The following is a 20,845-nucleotide window of genomic DNA, read 5'->3' on the forward strand; positions in this document are numbered from 1 at the left end:
TTCGATACAAGATTTGCAAGAAAAGTATTTTACACTTTACTATTTTCAGGTTTGTTTTTGATTAAATTTGTATTATGTGTCTGCTTGTATACATATCAGTGAATATATTCACTACACTTCGACTCCTGTACTCCCTTCGTCATTTGCGCTCCTCCGACTTATACCGAACCGCGACAGCCGGACCACGCCTTGCCCCTTCCGTTACCAAAATGAAGAAGTCCATATAAATCTATGGAAAAAACTACATATTGAGAGGTGTTCCTATCTTTCCTATGTGTTTGTTTCAACAGTAGATTAATTTAAAGCCATATAAGGAGGTTACGCTGGGATCGAAACAATCAGGCCCTCTAAGTTTCATACAATTTAATTTCCTAAAAGGAGGAATTAGCTGGGTGTTGGAATAATTGAGCTTCTCAATTCATACTTTATGTGTCATATGTTATACTCAGTTCCTCTGATATAAATTTTGTCCACAGAAAGTGATGCCACAATTGATTCCAATATTTTCACCAAAGATTTCCGATCTTATTTTCTCTTTCGTATAATTTGTGTTTTTTCTTCTCTTTGTCATGTTTCAGGAGGAGGGCACACACTGTTGCCGAAGGTGAGATGATGAGCAAGAAAAGAGAATATAAAGTGAGCTTCTTTTCTTCTTTCTTTTTGCCCTCTTATTTTTTCTTGGGAATTAATCTTTCCCTAAAGTGATAAGAAGTACATTACTATGGAAACAGAATCCACAACTCTTTATAGCTTTTGAACTTACCTCTTGAGCTCCTAGCACTTTACTCTTGAGTGTCTCATGTTTGCCTCACATACAAAAACAATATAATGTTACCCCAAGTTCTCAGGCAGAAGCCACTTAATCTGAAGTAGGAAAAAACGACTCTTGTGGCGTACTTTAATTTCCTTCCGTCAACTCTCAGGAAACTTAAGTTTTATTTTAGCACAGGGCCAGGCTTGGCACAGTCAAGGATATCTAGAGCATTCTTGAAATAAAGGAACACAAGATGAGAAAACGACAGCGATAAGTTGTAAAGCTCCATTAGGACTCCACTGAATTTAATATAAAAGCTTGTGCCATTTAGAAATGTTTGCTATGAAGTATTATTATTATTAGTTTTAAATATTCTTGAAAGTTAACTTGACTTATTCTACCAACCAAGTGCAGTGATTTACAATTAATGGTTGTAAAATGCCACCTCCCCCCCCCCCAAATAAAAGGAAGACATTTCAGAATTTTACATAAAAAATTCTTGGTCTTGTCATTTTGCTATTGATGACTTCTAAGAAATCTTTCCAACGAACATTTGATATCACAATGAATTTTCTTTGTCTGATTGTCTGTCAGTGTTATTAATAACATATTTCTCTAAGGTCTTTATTATTGGTTGCAAGTTTTACCATACTTAAAAATTTGCTAACAATTTTACAAATGTTTGCAGCTCTGGGAATAGTTTTTGAGATACTTTTATTGTCTGACTCCTCTGTGTGCTCACCAAACTATTGTATTTTTATCCACTGTTTGTCATACAGAAATGGTAATTTTATTAATTTATTGAAATTGTGTTTTCCTATGCATTATCTTGCACTTTCAAATGAACCCAAGTATCTGTCATTTTCAGGTTTTTGTAGGTTACAGATCGTCTGTATCAGCCCCAAATTTTTAGCTTACTAAAAGTTGCTAGATTGCTTCAAAAGTACTTTCCTGATGGTTCTGCATCTCCAAGTGTCTTTTGGACATTGAGAAGTGTGACATTTAAATTAAATTTTCATAAGTAAAGTGAATAATGGAAACTGACTGGGCGATTTTTAGATATGGCAAAGAGCAAAGACATTGATGGCTAGAATAGAATTCGAACCACTGACCTCTGAGTCACAATCAGGTAAATGAATTATAGATAACTGACTGGTGAGACTTTGGACATTGGAAAATAGCAAAGAAATTGATGGCTAGAAGGAGGAGGGGGGGGGGGGGGAGGGAGGGATTCTAACCAGTGAACTCTGGGTTACAATTAAGTAAATGAATTATAGAAAACTGACATTGAAAAATAACAAAGAAATTGATGGCTAGAAGGGTATTGGGGGGGGGGTGGATTGTAACCAGTGACCTCTGGGTTACAATCAAGTAAATGAATAATAGATAACTGACTGGTGAGATTTTAGGCAAAATGGAAAAGAGCAAAGAAATTTGTAATCCAGTGGTTGCTGGTTCAAACTCTGTTCTAGCCATAATTTTTTGTCGCTCTTTCCAATGTTTCAGTGAGGAATAATACTTTGAGGGTCACTAATAAAAATGCTCGCTGAAGTTGGAACATGAGCGACCGTTATTTGATATTCTAGCATACTTGGGACCAATAATGATATAACCTTTTAAGAATCTTAAGACATTACTATCCAAATGAATGTTATAATTATTGCAAGGTTGCAAATGATAGTAATAATAATAGCAGTCAGTAATGTTAATAGCCCAGGTTGTAATTTGTACTTGTGAAGTAGTAATTAATTTTTATGAAATGTAAAACGGTGGCAAATTTACACAAAGTATTGTCCTGTTTCATAGGTGTCATGTCCATTGCAATTAGCATGTGCACTGTTGTTATGTATCACACGTAGTTAATTAAGACAGTAAAAATCAATCAGTGAGTTAGTCATTAAAAACGTGTCTCATTTTCACTTCGTACGTATCGAACACGTCAATCGCCTCTTTATACTGTCAGACGCAAATTACAAGTTCTCGGTGGTATAATACTCGAACAAGTTTTCTTACCGAGTGACATTGTTTTTCGACGCTGTCGCTGTTATCGTCTGCATAAATCATGAGACGTACAATACCGCCGGCATAAATTGTTGATGACCAACAACCCGTATACCGGGTACCGTCATCAGCGAGGTGTCGCTGAACCGGGGTGGAAAAAAATGAGCAATGTAAGACTTTGACGTCAGCAGGAGTGTATCGGTGTGAAGACGAGAGCTTGATATTTTGAATGATCAAGGAGAGAGGTGATGCGGATGGAGATTCCAAGAAAGACACCACAAAAAGGTTGAATTTAGAGAGAGTATAACCTTCAGTGTCATAACCTTGATTGCCCCTTTAAGGGAAGAAGGAAAACAGCAAGAACTGGGAAGTGTAATAATATATCCTGGTTATACAGCTTTTATAGCAGAAGAACAACTTGAAACAGCTTTCTGAGTTCGGTTATATTTTACAGCTTTAGCAGAAGAACAACAACTTTAAAGCAGCTTTCTAATTTTGGTTATACAGCTTTAGTTGAAGAACAACTCAAAGCACCCATCTGAGTTTGGTTATACAGCTTTAGTTGAAAAATGACTTAAAGCACCTTTCTGTGTTTGGTTATACAGCTTTAGTTGAAGAACAACAACTTTAAAGCCGCTATCTGAGTTTGGTTATAATACAGCTTTAGCAGAAGAACAACTTTAAAGCAGCTTTCTAAGTTTAGTTATACAGCTTTAGTTACAGAACAACTTAAAGCACCTTTCTGAGTTTGGTTATGCTTTAGTTGAAGAACAACTTAAAGCAGCTTTCTGAGTTTAGTTTAATATACAGCTTTAGCAGTAGAACAACAACTTTAAAGCAGCTTTCTAAGTTTGGTTATACAGCTTTAGTTAAAGAACAACTTAAAGCAGCTTTTCTAAGTTTGGTTGTACAGCTTTAGCAGAAGAACAACAACTTTAAAAGCAGCTTTCTAAGTTTGGTTATACAGCTTTAGCTGAAGAACAACTTAAAGAACCTTTCTGAGTTTAGTTATACAGCATTAGTAGAAGAACAACAAGTTTAAAGCAGCTTTCTGAGTTTGGTTATATAGCTTTAGTAGAATAACAGCAACTTCAAAGCAGCTTTCAGAGTGTTTTTTTTCCACTCAAGGAGCTGCTTGATGGAAAGCATGCATGTGGATGAAGAATTAAGGAAAAGATTGTGTTAGCCTTTAATTCTGTATGATTAATGTGTCTTGTTTTTGTTGCTAGTTCCAGATCAGATTTACTAATACCACTGCCATCAACAGTTTACCTGCCTCGGGCATTTTAATAGGCTCCTGCAGTAGATCGCAGGAAATTTGAGCTGTGCAAGTGACTTTTCCATGCTCCCGTTTTCTTTGCTAGGCTTGGCAAATTGATTGTGTAACACACAGGCTAATGTTCCAGACTAATAACCTTGAAAGGTTAATTAGAAGTGGGCAGTGGCGAAAAATGAACGCCAGTGTTACTAAAGAGCGGATTTTCAAATGAATATATGTAAAGAATGCAAATAGAAATCCAAACTACAGTATGAAATGGTTTGTGAAAGGTAATAAGGGCAGTATTGAAGAACTGCATAAGACTCCGGATGTGTGACCTTATTAATTCACTTTGGCTTCGGCTTTGAGTACAACATTTCTGTATGCTGCCATGTTGGACGAACCCAACAGTGATAGTAATAACTGACTTTGCAATCAGCGTTATAGTCATTATTGACTTGCAATCTGTGGTCCCTCTCACAATTATGCAAGGTCGGTAAGAGTGACTCCATAGTTTTCCCTTTCGGGAAACCAAAACGAGAATAGTGTTATTACTGTTAAATACTGTTTTACTGTTCATCAGTATAGCAAGAGTTACATTAAATGCAATTGTGTATACATATAGCAATTAACATAAATTTATCAACACTCCTCGTACTGAACACGTCGGCGAGGTAACTACCAAATATATATAGATTGGCTAGTGGGTCAAGCTTGTGAAATATTTGTTTGAATTGAATATATGAGATCATTGAGGAAAGGGAGATGGGAATGGAGAGTGAAAAAAATCCCTCCCCCCATCCCTCATCCATTGTTCCCATCCCTTATGTGACATGCCTTTTTCAGAGAAAAAGGATATATATATATAAAAGGATAAAACTACATGTACTGTAAAAGATCTTGATGTGTTTTCCTCAATATCCACGCACCTTCTTTATAAATATGTACTTTCTTCAGCTTTTCATATTTTAGTGGAGAAATGTATCATTTAGCTCATTTTGACTTATCATTTCTCTTTTCATATGATGAGTTGTCATAAGATGAAGTGGTAAGGGAGACTGGAATGGAGAGTGAAAAAAATCCCCCCCCCCCCATGCCCTGTCCAATGTTCCCATCCCTGATGTGAAATGCCCTTTTTTTCAGAGAAAAAGGATAGATCTATAAAAGGATAAAACTATGTAAAAGATCTTGATGTGTTCTCCTCATTATCCTCGCACCTCCTCTATAAATATGTACTTTCTTCTGCTTTCCATATTTTAGTGGAGAAATGTATCATTTAGCTCATTTTGACTTATCATTTCTCTTTTCATATGATGAGTTGTCATAAGATGAAGTGGTATTAAAATTTTGTTGATATTTTTGTACTTATTGGATTGATGAAGGACCTTTCTTTTAAAAATTCTAAATAGAGTTTTCTTGAAATTAACTTACGGTCACTGCATTATACGGTGAATGGTGAATGAACTGTGTAGTACTTTCAATGTTCACATGATCTATACTTTCGTCTTCTGGAAATGATTAAAAACATTCATATCTTGCGGGGTTTTCGCTTCAGAGGACCGCAAAATAATTCATTCCTGTCTTTCAGCGATGAAATCCACCTGCGATATATATAGATATACAGTTTGCAGTAAAGTATTTAAATTCGCTCTTTAACTGCAAAATTCCTATATTTTTACTTCTGTCAATACCCAGAGACAATTGAGACACTCGAGTTGCGTACCATTTTGATTGAATCTAAACTTCATCTTAACCCAAGAAAAATCATCAATTTGCTTTGTCTCTAGGCATGTATCTTCCAATCTCCCCTCCCCCTTTTTTTTATTTATTTATTTATATATTCTCTCTTTATTGCTATGTAACTACTCCAACGGAGTTATAGGCTTGAGAAACCTGTCCACTCGTGTGTCATTGAACTGCAAGCTGCACGGGTACCTCTTTAGGGGCATATCAGTCTTGCATGTTATTAGTCCGCTTGAGATGCTCTTAGCTATATTCTACCAAAGAGTAATGTTTAAGTGTGAATTACCATTTATTGCTATCACAATATTAGCCGGTATCCATGGCAACAAAACGTGTGTGTATCCAGAAGTTAGCGTTTTATGCTCCATTAATTGATATCGTCTGGAGAGAAGCATTTGTTTAAAAAATTTGGTTAGTTATACTTACATATTAAAAAGTTGTCTTCAAATCCAACAAATCAATCAAGTTACCTTTAAAATACAAGAAATGTAATAGGCAACTCTTCGGGCAATTTGTGTTATAGTTTTCTAACTCCGTGCATGATGATGGAAGAGAGAGGGGTGGGTTATAAGCAATCAGCAGATCATCTATCTTCTCTTGTTGTAAAATTTCATAAATACCCTATGATAAAGTTATCCTAAGATTCAACCATGGATGCATATCTTGCAGATTTGGCAAGCTGTCAGTACATACATTACATGATCAAGGTATTTAGAATATAAACTTGTAGGATAACACGATATAGCTACGACACACTATTAAGGGTGAAAATAGCATTTATGTGTCTGTAAGACCCCTTGTGTTATACAAAACTACCATTGGGCTTACTGTGGAAATATCTGTCATTCGATCGTAGAGTTTCTTATTCTTTGTGCCTTTCATTTTCTTTCAAATTGCTGGTAAAACTGCAAAATGTTACCATGCACTACCTTATCTTATTATTCAGAAATTCAAACATATTAATAGCTTGATAATCAAGCATAGAGGCATTCACAGTAGACGATTTTCCTTTTTCACTTCCATTTTTGTAGGTTTTTGAGGAAATCACATCTCATGTCTTAACGATTACCCTCACATAGCATTCAATGAATCGTTTATATGGAACATATTTCAGTTCAGCCTATTTTGACAAACCCATATACATGCACACAATGTGTTCATTGATTTTAAGACTATTTTGATGAATACTTTGCACATTATACCAAATCCCAGAAAGCTAGGACAAATATACATGTACAGTATGCTCTCAGGAAAGATATATAAATACATCAGAAATATTAATATATACAAAAGAAAAAGAATGTTAATTAGACACAAAATGGTCAGAAAGAAATATAAGAACAACATTACACTGAGAAAAATTATTGCTATAATTAGGAAACCCTTTCTAGGAGAGTGGGTAGCAGGGGCAAAGGGGATAGTCAGATCAGGAAAGGTAAGGCCATGACAGGGAGAAAACTATTTCTGCTAACGGTGAACTATGTATTAAAGTTCATTAACACGACCCTGAATGTTCAAATAATCTAGGATGTATGCCTCTTCTATCCCCCCCACCCCTTTCGCTAGTACTGTGCCTCTCTGCACGGTAAATAACTCTCTCATTGCTTGCAAGCATGAATCTACGAAAAGCATGCAGTCACCAAATCCAATATATTTAAACTATATAGTTAAATTCATGTTTTCATTTCTGTCAAAGATGAAACCCTCTGTCTGCTTCTGTTTTCATCAACTCGGTCCCTGATCTGAATGACAATACAGTCAGATCAATTTTTCATAGAGTTTTTGCCTGCTATGTTGAGCCCTACAGCCAACACCTGTTTTCCATCGCTTGGCACTTCATTAACAGACCTAGGGAATAATATTCAACAACATAACGCCGTCGTAGCTAGCTGAAGGATATGTTAAAATGAACACATCCCGGCGTCTATTTTGAGACATATGATGTTACCTTTTTTTTTAGTTTAGAGCCTTGAGTATAACATAGAAATTATTTGCAAGTCTAAATTGTATCTTAAGTTTACATGCTTTGAGAGAACACAGCTTCATGAAGTACAGGGGTGACCAGCGGGCCAGGAGGGGCCAGCAGTGTCTTCCTAAATGGCCATCCAGATCTTGAATTGCCAACTTTTTAATTTTAACTTTGTGAAAGTGTAAACCTGTGTATAAGTATAGTTCATATAGAAATATTATGAATATGCATGATCACACTTGTCTATTCAGCCAGTTGGGACACGTCCCTATTGCTGATACCTCTCTCAACTGTACTCCAATACCATGCTTTCAAAGCACTGGTATTGACAGTACAAACAGTTCCTAACCTTGATCTGATACAAACATGATATTCATACTGCTAGTACTGACAATACGAGTGCTCTGAAGCGGGACATGACACTACAGTATAGAAAAGATTGTCACAACTGGGTGGTCCATTATTCCATGTGGTTACATCCTTAAAAAGATACTACTAGATCTCTCTCCCAACAGTATTATGGTACATGTTTATATGGACAATTGCACTTGACAGATATTAGCTGGTGTACAGCATTATCATAGAGTCTGTTTATACATTGAAGTTTCATGATAATGTAGCCATGATAATGTAGCCATGCCCCCCCCTCTCTTCCACCCTCCTCATGACTCTTCCCCTCCTGATAACTCTTGAAGTTTCATGATAATGTAGCCATGCCCCCCCCCCTCTCCACCCTCCTGATGACTCTTCCCCAGTTTCCCAATCAAAAACCATACTATGTCATACCCCTGAAATATCATCACATGCCTTCAAGTTCTGTGGAGACTTTAATCTAACCCCAAAATATCAATAAAAAAACCACCTTAGAATTGGTGATAAAATCTGATAAAAAATTTATCTGATTGTTGTAGCTACTAGTTCTGAATTTAATCAGGTTAAGATAATTAAAACCTTATGTCGGTAACTGCATCCAGTATAGTGCATTAGGGCTTTTTACTTCGTTTATATTGGGTTAGCTTCCTTCATGTTTTGCAGTTATGACCTTCTCGTAACATATCTCAAATCTGCCGCATCTAATTTCTTTATTTGTTTATTTATTTTATAGATATATATATTTTTCTCTCCGTTGGTAATGTTAGATGTTTGAATGGCAGATATTGGATTTGGAGGATCCCTAAGGATTTACGTCGTTATGGTAACCTGACATTAAAATCTTTTAATTCTCGTTTGTTGGAACCGTCACGTTTTTTTCTGTCTGGAGCGATATTCATTCGGGGTTTTTTAACCGGGGATATATAATTTCAAAGTTGATTGAGCAGAAATCAATTCCAGCTTGTCAAGCAGATCCTTCAGAGATTCACATCAAATCAAGAGATAACTTTAGAGCATCTTGCCTCTCCAAAACCACTTCATCTTCAAGAACTTCATTTTTTAGCCCCCTGTTTTGTACTTTTCTTTGCTATAACTTATGTAAAGTTGCCGTAACTTTGTTTCTTGTAACTGCTTCATTTTTAATTGATCTGCTTCAACTTATATCATTAAGTCATTTGCTCGTTGACTTGTCGTTTGGAGATCAGATTTTTCTCGTTTTGAAAAAGACCCGATCGGACATAGCAATGTCATCAGAGACAAAGGTGAGTTGATATTAAAAAGATTTTAAAGATTTGAGATCATTGGTTATAGAGATAGGATTGTATTTGAAAGGGATGGGAGTAGGGAGATATGGGGATAGTGGGGGTGGAGGAAGGGGGAGGGGGAGGGAAAGGTTTATGGGAGACAAAAAATGTGACCACTGATCCTTTGGCACCTTCCTCCTCCTCCACTGTTTCTTGTAGATTTTTAAACCGGTAAAATTTGAAAGGAGTTTATTCTGGTTGTCTGGAAAATAATAGCAAAGTGACTAAGAATGACCAAAATATATGTACTGTAGCAGAGATATGTTGGTTTGGTGATGCAGAAGCAGCTATTGGCCAGCAAAACTCCCCACTGGGTGGATCATAGACCAACTACTATTTTATTTAAAATGTTAAGCTGGTTGTTTTTTCTTAAAAGGACATATATATTTGGGTGACAGAGAATGTAAAACATATTGAAGAGAAAATATCCCACACTGTCATTGGCAATCCCATCTGGATATCTTATCTGTGACAGCATATATATGGTTGTTTGAATTACTGTAGTCTAGTTTGACTGGGTTAATACCTTCAACCGCTCTAGGAAGTGTCATATAAATTGGGGGCCGGGGGGGGGGTGAAGGGAGGTCAACTGCTCTTGAAAAGCTTTACTTTGGCTAATATTCTTATTGACTTATCTTTGAAATCTGATACATTTGGAATGTTTACAATAGCTGTCATTCAGAGCTTGTATAGGTATGAAAATCATGTCATTCTTTGACAGACGAATCTTAATGGACTTACCACATATGTTTAAGTTCTTAATGTCTACAGGTAAAACATTTGCCACTTTATTTATTTTTTCCCCCTTCTGTCAAGAGGGCAGAGGCTTATGGGATGCCTCCCCGTAAGCCTGCAGTGAAAATGGTTCAATGTGGGAGAGAGAGCGTTGGAGAGGGGAGGGGCACAAACTTCATGGGGCAGTGTGACGTGTGACCTCGTTTTTATAGCAGCAAACCATCTCAAAACTTTCATATTAAATGGACCCTGTATGCATTTTGGTCTCTTCGTTAGACTGTAGGCCAGTCACAACATGTAATATATGAGCCTCACATATTGATAGTGGGGTCATTTCTCAAAAATAATAGTCGTATCCTGAGTAACTGGACTGATAGCATGTATCTTTTAATGATCTCCAAATATATTAAAATTAATTTTATGCCCTGATTCATCCTTTTTAAAGCCTTGGAACTGAAACCAGATGTGATCTAGGACAAGCAAGCTCACCCTTTAGAGCAGCCGAGCTATACGCAGACAATCTGGTATTATAAACTGATGCAGTCAATTTACCAGATATAAATGATTAGTAGTATATACTCCCTTGACGTCAGAACCATAACTATTTCTCAAAGTGTCTCTTGAATATGTCACAACTCAATCAAATTAATTGATGTCGTCGGGAGATACTTTTCCAGTGCACCCTCTAAATTAACAGCAGCGTATCCTGCAGTATACTTTTTTGCATGGCGATGATTTCCCTCTGTATAGTTGGTTTTATTTCACTCTTTGAACTTAAAAGTTTGCTATTTTTTCCATCTTTTATTTTCAAGTATCAGGAAAGAGATTTCAAATTCTGGAAGGACCTAATTTCCTGTCCATGGAGACAGTAAATATTTGGCAACATATCTCACATCATTTTATTACCAAGTTTTATTTTAAGCCCTAATTGAGAAGCATTTTATTACCAAGTTTTATTTTCAAGTCCTAATTGAGAGCAAGACTGTTTTCTTATTTCGACAGCCGACATTCTCTGCAAACTTTGTTTTTGGTGGTGGGGGTGGAGGGTGGGATGATAGAGGGGGTGGGGATATATTCAATTATGACAGGTGGCAAAGTCATTCATTTGAAGGAGAATCTCATGAACTCATCCATCTTTTCTTTGTGTTCTTGTTTTAGAGGTTTTTGTAATATTATTTATTTGGCATAGTTTATAAAGTACCCTCTAGGCTGAAGGAGTATAATGTTGACAATAACAGGAGTAAAAAGAAGAAGCTTTAGAGTTTGAAAATAAGTGTTCATATAGTAATCATCCGACTATAATGGTTTAAACAAAAATAAAAATATATGAAAATGACAAAATTTGTTCACCAAATGGCCTCAAGGGAATTTACATGGTATGATATATATATATATATATATATATATATATATATATATATATATATATATATATGTGCAGGCCTGATGAAAGACAAAGCAAATATTGAGGGGCCAGGACAAATGTTTTGTACATTTTCTGAGTCCGAAGGGGGAGGGGGAGGTTATCACAATCATGTGTACTATATAAGGTAAAGAAAATTGGTGTGTTGTGTCCCCTCTGAAGCTAAACCTACTATCTTGTACATATTCCCTCAGACATATATGTCATGGCATTTGCAACTTCACAATCCTGTGATTATGATGGAAGGTTGATAACCTCTCTTTAACATGATTCTATTTGATGATATGCTCAAACAGTTTGGATGCATTTACGAGGGATTCAATGACAAAATCCAGATCGTAGAAATGAGAAACATTTGATGTTGCAGGCCTCTACATCATCATGTCTGAAGGAAGTCATTTCTCTTCTTGGAGAGAAGATGAAATTACTTGATATCGAAGGATTATCCTTCAAGTTTTACCAGGTCTGAGATTATTGCATGTTACCATGGTAACTGATGTTACTGTCTGTATCAATCTTGCATAATTTTCTAATATTGTTATTTCCATTATGCAGTTTAGTACAGTTGTACCTTTACAATCACTTCATTAGCTGTATGGAGTACTATTAGGTATGACCATGGCGTTATCCACCTACCCAACCACTCATCTACACCCCCATTGCAATCATCCATCCATTTAGCTATATCCACCCACTATTGGCCAGGAATATCTGATCAGGAGGACCTTATGTAGGGAAACCAGCTATATATCTCCTTTTGTGTAGGATAGACACTGAGTTTACAGTATATCATTTATCTGTATATTTAGCCCTGTATCTATGTCATTTACGGTAACAAAAGGGCAAAGAAAAAAACAATGTTCATTTACTTCAGAAGAGGATGTTTGGCAGGAGCCCCCTCTCTACTAGGATGAATGGCCCAAGTAGGGAGGGGGGAGGAATCATAGGGTGGAGGGGTGTAGTAGACTAATTGCATCACCTTTGCCATTTATTTTGAAATCACCAAGGTGATACATACATTATTCAATTTTCTAACCTAACTACTAAACACAGTTCTGATGCACACTGTACTAATTGAAATTGCATGTTGCATGGGCCAAGTATGGAGGGGGTGGGGGGGGGATGGGGAGTGGGAGGAATCATAGGGTGGTGGGTTGTAGTAGACTAATTGCATTACCTTTGCCATCTATTTTGAGATCACCAAGGTCATATATCAATATATCATCATCATTTATATCAGAAAGATTCAGAATATATAAGCTTACAATAAATTAATTAAATTGCAAACTATCATCTGCTCTGCTCTGCCATCCCTAACCACAGCTTAAATAAATAATATAGAAGACTGCATTAACTGGTAACACTGTCAGTTAAACAAATTTTTAGAAGGACTAATATTAATATATTTATGTTTCTAAGATCTTTTTTTCTGTTTGCATTCACACTTGTTTGACTTCCAATTATGCTCAATATGCAGAAATATGTATTTAATTTATTTATTTTACAACAGGAATTTCTCTATGTGCATGCATGCAAACTTGGCAATTGCTCACCCACCGTCTTAATAACAGACCTCAGTAAATTAATTAGCTGTTACTTTTTTATTCCACTCTTGAATGGTTTGACTTCTTGGTGTGAAGGTAATTATGTCGATGCCTATGAAACCGATTCAAAATTCAATATATGCACCTAGACGGTTCGTGCAGGAGTTATTGACTTACTGATATTGATCAAATTTTATTGGTTATATATCCGACATTGTTTTCCTTACAGTCACCTTGTCTTTTTGCTAGACTGAAAAATACTGTTTGGAATCAACTAAGGCATACATTCAATATCAACATTTTAACTCCCAGAAATGATCAAACCCATTGAGCAGTTTTTTAATTCATTTTCTTAATATTAAAGTTAAATGTATTATTGCTAAAATCACATAACAAGATAGTATATAAGATTGACTAGACAACTTGATATCGTTTGAAATAATTCATTCATTTAGTCAATATTTACAAACTATCCAACTTGCATTTTAAAGCAATTAATACTTATTAAGAAGCTTAGACCAATCTCATACTACTATGCTGCAGACCCATATTGAGAAGAAGAAGCCTATTATTTTGCTGCAGGTCAAAGATCATGTTTGGTCACCAGAGGTCAAAATATGAAAAACACAATACCTCAAGAGGATAAACTTGGATGGATCTCAAACTTTGTCCCCTTACCTTGTTGCATGACCGAGCTCATCAAGCTTCTGAGAAACTTTTTGAGAAATTATGCATGCTGCTTGACTCTGAAATCTCATGTAACAAATATAGTTCATTAGCTTGGCTAGCCAACTTGTTGCAAATAATGCCGTCAAATGGTGTACAAACTTTCCAACTTGAATTCTACATACATGTTATTACCATAAATTGTTGAAAAGTGTCTAGATGATGAATTTTCATCAATTAAAAGGAATCAATTTAACTTTCTTGCAATAAACCTTCATTTTGGAAGAAAAATAAAAGAAAAGAAAAAACCTTTTAGCTATGGTTGGATCAATTGCAACTGTAATTGAGCAATGACCTGATAAGTTTGGTCAAATTGCTGACCAAATGTAAAAAGTACTGCTTTAATGATTAATTAACTACATGATGCTAGGTTAAGTCTGTCAAATTAATTTGATTGTAATTTTGTTTTTAATTTTGAAACAGTGTATTGACGTATTAGTCAATTGTCTGTAATTAATTACTCGTCTTTGCTCGTTACGTCATCAAGACACAGTAGATCGATCAGACGGCACCAGACCAAACCACCTGCCCCTGCTCGTGCTTTCATAATCCTTCCAGCTGTGTTTCCCAGATAAATCATCCATAATTTCAAGAGAAATGTGTTCTCATAACCATAGCATTATAGTCTCCTGAGGGAAATGTTGTGGTTGTTTAGTAATATACTAACTCATGTAAGTTTTATATCGATTCTATTGTAGCTTCTTTCCTGAGAGAAAGTAATCAATTTTTCAAAGAGTTTCTAGAGAGCTACTTGCGGCAGTTCCAGTTGAGCAACCCAAAGTTGAGTTAAAAGAGTGTTTTTGGAATAGTATTTCTTGTAACTGCTGCATTCTAGCTGGTAAAATCATAAAGCAGAATGGAGAGATGTTTTATCCATACATTGCAAGAAAAGTATGAAATTCTTGCTTGTTTGAAATACTTCATGTTACAATAAATCAACTGCAGGTTAATAAAAACTAAAGGAAGAGAAAGGAAAGATATAAGATACGTTTACACAAGTAATTAAGAGCTAACAAACAAATTGCGGAAGGTTTTGTTCGCAGTGGACTTAATAATAATAATATTTTCAATGGAATAACACTGGAATTTGATGGTTCCGAGCCGAGTTCGAAGTCACGAAAAGATTGGACTCAAGTTCGGATCGGAGTACTTCAACTCTGACTAGAAATGAAATTGGAAAAAAGAGGGAGAGAAAATATAAAAACAATACCTAGAGTTTATTTTTAACCTAGCAACACCACCCTGCACATATTCTGTGCTCATACATAATGCATACATAGATGCAATAAAACAAGTTTTTACTATATTTTTCAATGCTTTGTTACAACTAATTTTGTCTTTTCTATTATGGCTGTGAATATTTTCTCTGTAACAAGAGAACCAGCAACTTTTCATGTTAGTAAACTTCTTCTAGATTTTTTTTATATTTAACTTTTTTTTTTGACAATGAGGTAAAACTTACCAGATACACATACATACACTCCCAATTATACAGAACTAGTTACTGTTTTAAGCTACTGTTTTGTGATGAAACTTGTCTTGCTTAAGCTGTGGGAATATTTCATTACAAAGGATCGAAGAAAGTGACAGCCTGGTGATACTAATGTTCTTCAATCAATCAATTTATCTCTAATATGTTATGAAAGTTATTTATAAATATCCAAGTGTTTACTACCATGAAATGCATTTTTATAGCAAATTCACATTATGATTTTTGTTGTTGTTGGCAGTTTTGTTCTTTAAATTTTACCAAAATCTATCATTCACTTATTACTCAATATAAATGTACTAAATGGACCAAATCAAGACACTTTCCTGGAGTTGTTATTAATTTTGTGAGCAATCAATGAATTTGATTCTTTTATCAACATTTTCTCACCTGAATACTTGTCGTATAAGTGTTCATCATAATGCCAAAAATGGAAACCTCCCAATTTTAACCTGATATCTTTCTTAAAAGTTTCAATTATTTCAAATAAAGTTGATTTAATAGTTCTGAAGGCTAATGCTCCACATTGTTTTGGATATTTTTTTAAATCCAATGGTAGCCAGGAATTTATCAACATCAACTCAAATTTAAGCTGCTTTTCATATAAAGCAACAGCAATACAAGACCAGTATCCTTGCAGAATAGAAGGGGAAAAAAAGCCTGTGCAAAGCAAAATGGCTATAAATATACAGCAAAAATTATAGATAAAATATCAGAATTAAAATTTATCTGTGGCTGCAAAGTCCCTTAAATAAATGTTACAGCTTTTGTAAGATGAGGATGCATATAGCTGAAAATAATTTCTGAATGATTGATAGCTGTTCTCATATGTAATCACAATATTATTACGAAAGGAAAATTAAGATATATACAAACATTTTATTGACGGATGAGATTAAATCAAATAGCTAGAGTGGGGATTTACTGTCGGAATAAATTAATGATGATGTATCACATGCAACGTATGTATACACGCTCGATATATGTCAACCCAAAAAATGATAGGTTACCATGGAAACGCTTTTTAACAACATTTTAAAAGCAGAGGTGATAAATCTCCCTCAAAGACGTGCTTAGCATAAAGGTTGAAATTGCCAAGGATGCTTAGATCATCTTCTGTGTTAGGATTTTTGATTTGATTTGATTTATTTGTTTTTCACATGTAAATTTACAGTGTGAAGGAAGTCTTCCAAAAAGCGTACAACAGCTTAACAAAGTAGAAGACTCCCTGTATAAAGGAAAGAAGAAAAGTATTTACATATAAATATAAAATAGAATAATTCGACAACCAATGAATACTATATGATGATAATATTTACAACATTTGGGATGATAATATTTACAAAGGATGGGTTTGTGTTGCTCATATTTGCAAACTGACAGAGTGATTTCCTTTGGCTGTAGAGGTGTTGCTTCAACCGACCCCATTGGAAGCTAGGGTAAGACACAAGAGGGTAATAAATATGATTAAATAGGAATAGGAACATTATCTTATATTCTCTGGTTGCAGTATAAGAACAACATGATTTTGTGCAGCTGTGATACCTGCAGTACTCTGGGTCTTGGGCCTGCATGGCTCTTAAGTAAGCGCTCAACATAATTACTCAAGATGAAAAATTGGTTGCCTTGGAATGCAATTGATAATACTTTTAGTGTTATAATTATGCATTAGTATGTGTTTTTCATGGAAGTTAAAGCTACCAGCACATTACAGAATTATTGATTAAGGCTCTAAGACACACAATTAAGGGATGATTTATGACAGTAATAAACGACTAAATAACAAATATTTGGAAACAACTCTTCATTACTGATATGTAGAACTGTAATTGTACAGGCATATTTATGGCAATGAGATTAGAAATCCAGAGTATATCTCTCTGGCCAAGCTGCTACGTATGGACTAACGTCTACAATAAGACATCCAAGGTTTTTTGCTCTCTTAACCTTCGCCTGATGAGTCCCAACCAGGACAAAAACCTGATATATCTTCCATTTCCACATCTGACACAGTCATGTTTAATTGTAACATGCATGCATACAGTTGATGTATTTAGTCATCATGTTTTTCTAAATGAATCCTATAGTTTCTGTGACTGTGAATTGAATACAATTCTCTTGAGGATATTTCCGTGCCAGTCGTATTGGGATAGCCACAGTTCATTGAGTGCAGCAAAGTAGTAGCACTTTATGATAAAGTCTCATTACAATGCAGTCCATTAGCTTTTAACTGATCAAGTTGAATGTTTGAATGCTAAGAATAAAAAATAAAAAAATGTTTGCATTGAAAACGCTGGTTTCTGTGTGCTGCCATGCAAATAAATACTAATCCAAATAATATAAAACCATATCCCAGATGCGTGACAAATTTAAATTTGTTGGAAGTTAATGCAATTGATGACCCTTCTGTTTATAAAGAAACAGAATAGTGATTAAGAGGAAGAAATTATTAGATGGGCCTTTGTTTGATCGAATGGAATATTTATAAATTTGACTGTATCGCTAACTTGACGATGAAGTTTATTGTATATCAAATGTTAGGTCTATGTTGCTGTGAAAGAAGTTGAGCATTCTGTTTGCAAAAGAAATTACAAAAAATACAAAGTCCTTTGGACTTTTCTTCGTCTACGTATGGTCGTACGTAAACGTTCAAGCAACAGAAAGAGTAGATATGGGTTTTGATTAACTGTATAAAATTTGGACTTTTTTAGAAAGATTTGCATAAAAAAAATGCCAGTTTAAGGTATGATACATTTGTAGGTTATGTGCTGCTGATATTCCTGAGAATTAGTCAACTTTATTCACATGCTGTTAGTTTCATTGTAGGTAGAGGTAAAGTGACAATTAAATCTTTTGACAATATTGGCAATTATAATTTCACTTTAAAGCAATGTGTTTACAGTTTTCAATAGAACATTCCTATACAGTCTTTGATCCTCCGTATAATTATCTCCAGACAAAGGATTTGGTCCAACATGTCTCATTAAATCAAAACGCACAATAAAGTGCTTAACGTTGAAATTTGAGCATTAATTATAGTGACCACTATTTGACTGTCTAGCATATTAGGATGCAATACTGATGACATTAATATAAGATGATGGTTTTTGAAAACAATCGAATCTTGAGATTCAGTGCTTAAGCCATCGATTGATTGATCGTTTGATCGATTAGTCAATCCTTAGATCTGTCACTCGATCAGTCGATCGATCGATCGGATGGTCATGAATTTAAAGTTTGCTTTGAAATGAAATTACTGATAGTGTAATCATATTTAATAATATGCATTCAGAAATTTATTGCATTCGAAAATGTCAGGAAAAAATTGACCAGGGTATATACATCACAGCTACCTGATCCATGAGCCAGCCTGCTGAGGCCCGTGTGCAGTTTGTGTTGCATCTAAACGACCTACATTTTATATCAGTTTGATATTCATATATTATAATCATATAACCAATTGCAGAGAAATTCTCTATAAATTTAACCCCCCCCCCCATTGTCTAGACCATACTTTCTCAAAGATATCGCCACAATTAGATTTGTGTATTTACATCAGCTGCACCACACATATATACCTACTTCATCCCCCCTGAAGCTAATGGAATAAAATGCCACACAAATCATGTAGTACTACATATATTTGTATGATTCTACACTTGAATTCCCAAGCTACCTTTCTAATAATTAGATTACATCTTGCCAAAATTTCATAAATTGTTTGTAACATGATATCTGCAGGTTCATAATAACGTAGCCAGAAGTTCCACTCATAGTTATATACTTTATATTATTGAGCAGGGGCTCACGGATTGGAATCATTATTATCGATCGTCTTAGGTCTGGCGGTCTATAGTATCATCAGTTAACCTCTTTTGTTGGTCTACTTTTCCTCAATTCCACATTATATAGTAAGACAACAGATCGATCCATTCCGACGCTTCGTGTAGACCGCACGACTGTTAATTTGAATGTCTTAAAACATTGATTTTTTTGGGGGGGTCCTATTTTTGATATTGATATGAATACATTTAGTATTCTTTGTAAATATTCACTCTACAAGGTTGTTTGTGTACACATGTATACCACATGCAGAAAAATATCAATTATTACTTTAACTCATGATGGATACATATGATCTTAGAATGCTTGTTTTTCTTCAACTTATGTCTTTATTGTTACATTATACAGTTTTAACAGTTTAATCCAACATACAGAAGAGTTTAAGTTCCACAGCCAAATTTAATCAAACTTTTTATTTGTATCATTAATTTGAAAACCATACCAGATTTTGCTTGATGCTATCATTTGAAGTGCAGTTTGCATGGACTCATTGTAACAGGGTACATATTCAGGTATACCAGATTACAACCTATAATACATGAACCTCTGTATGAACGCACCAGATTGTTGCAAAAATCAGTGCAAAATACAGCGTTTAAAGAAGAGCTGTATCAGTTTCAGTTTACCCTCAAGAAAATCCTCTGACAAAAGTATCAGGGACTAAACAATAACTTTTAAAGTAACGGTGGGTCAAGGGAAACATTGCATGAAAACAATGTATCCTTATTGTATACTGTCCATATTGAATACGATACCTCAGAAACTATGAAGAGACTCGCTGTATGGGGCCTGGAGAAATAATCGTCACGTAGGTCCCGACATCGGCCTCGATGCCTCTGTGTAACAATAACATAGTAATACAGTCAGGTGCGTAGCGAGGAATTTGCCAAGAGAGGGGGGAAGCTTGTAGGCAAACTATCTAAGCATAGCCCCACCAAGAGTTGGTGCGAAGCGTACAAGAAAATTTTCGCCGAAAATGCCTCCCAATTTTCTTCCCAGGCCTTGTAAGTTGCATCTAAGCATTTTCTATTTTGAAATTACTAGCGGTCACCCCATTTGCCCCCCCCCCCACCCCTTGACTACCTGCCTGAATACAGTAAGTGCTATCAAAATTAGTTTCTAACACATTAATTTTCATCAAACCTGGTATTTAACCAACGGTCAATGAGTACAAGATAGAAATTAGACTTGGGAGGCGAAAAATAAATAAATAACTAAAGATAACATCAAGTTACAGAACCTTCTTTTACTGAAACAGAGATTATAAACCAAATGATATCAGCGACTAACAATAAATTATAATGTTAAATGTTTCATGAATTGATGGCAGAATGTACATAATTTCTTAAGAATGAATTTACTTTTGATATATTTGAAAGAAATCCCATTTTCAAAGAGAGATTTGTATATTTCTCATATAAAACTATATGGCAAATATTTTACAGCTCCTTTGAAACTGTTGGACATTAAAAAATAAACTGAAATTCGTCCTCTAAACTCTAATTGTTACTAAAAATGCAAATTTTGACAAAATCTTTCAAAATAGAAAAACTTTGATAGACAGTTTTTAGCACGTACAGGCTACATGCATGGTCACAGTAGGGCAGTTTATACCAACTGCCATTTTCATTTGTCATGCAAAAGCTTAGTATATACAGTACTCCCTCGTCAAACTTCAGCTAGC

The 20,845-nt window shown here is 35.1% G+C and overlaps 1 protein-coding gene across 3 annotated transcripts in view; it reads left to right on the top strand.

Annotated features, from left to right (window-relative positions):
- LOC139963471 (uncharacterized) overlaps window positions 1-20,845 on the top strand; it is a 119,685-nt gene that overhangs the window by 58,878 nt on the left and 39,962 nt on the right. For all 3 annotated transcript variants that reach the window (XM_071964266.1, XM_071964268.1, XM_071964267.1), the window contains one exon: window positions 579-636. In XM_071964266.1, coding sequence (XP_071820367.1) covers window positions 579-636 — 58 coding nt within the window. The remainder of the gene's footprint in view (window positions 1-578; window positions 637-20,845) is intronic.

The sequence above is a fragment of the Apostichopus japonicus genome, chromosome 22 (assembly GCF_037975245.1).
Source record: "Apostichopus japonicus isolate 1M-3 chromosome 22, ASM3797524v1, whole genome shotgun sequence".
Lineage (NCBI taxonomy): Eukaryota > Metazoa > Echinodermata > Holothuroidea > Aspidochirotida > Stichopodidae > Apostichopus > Apostichopus japonicus.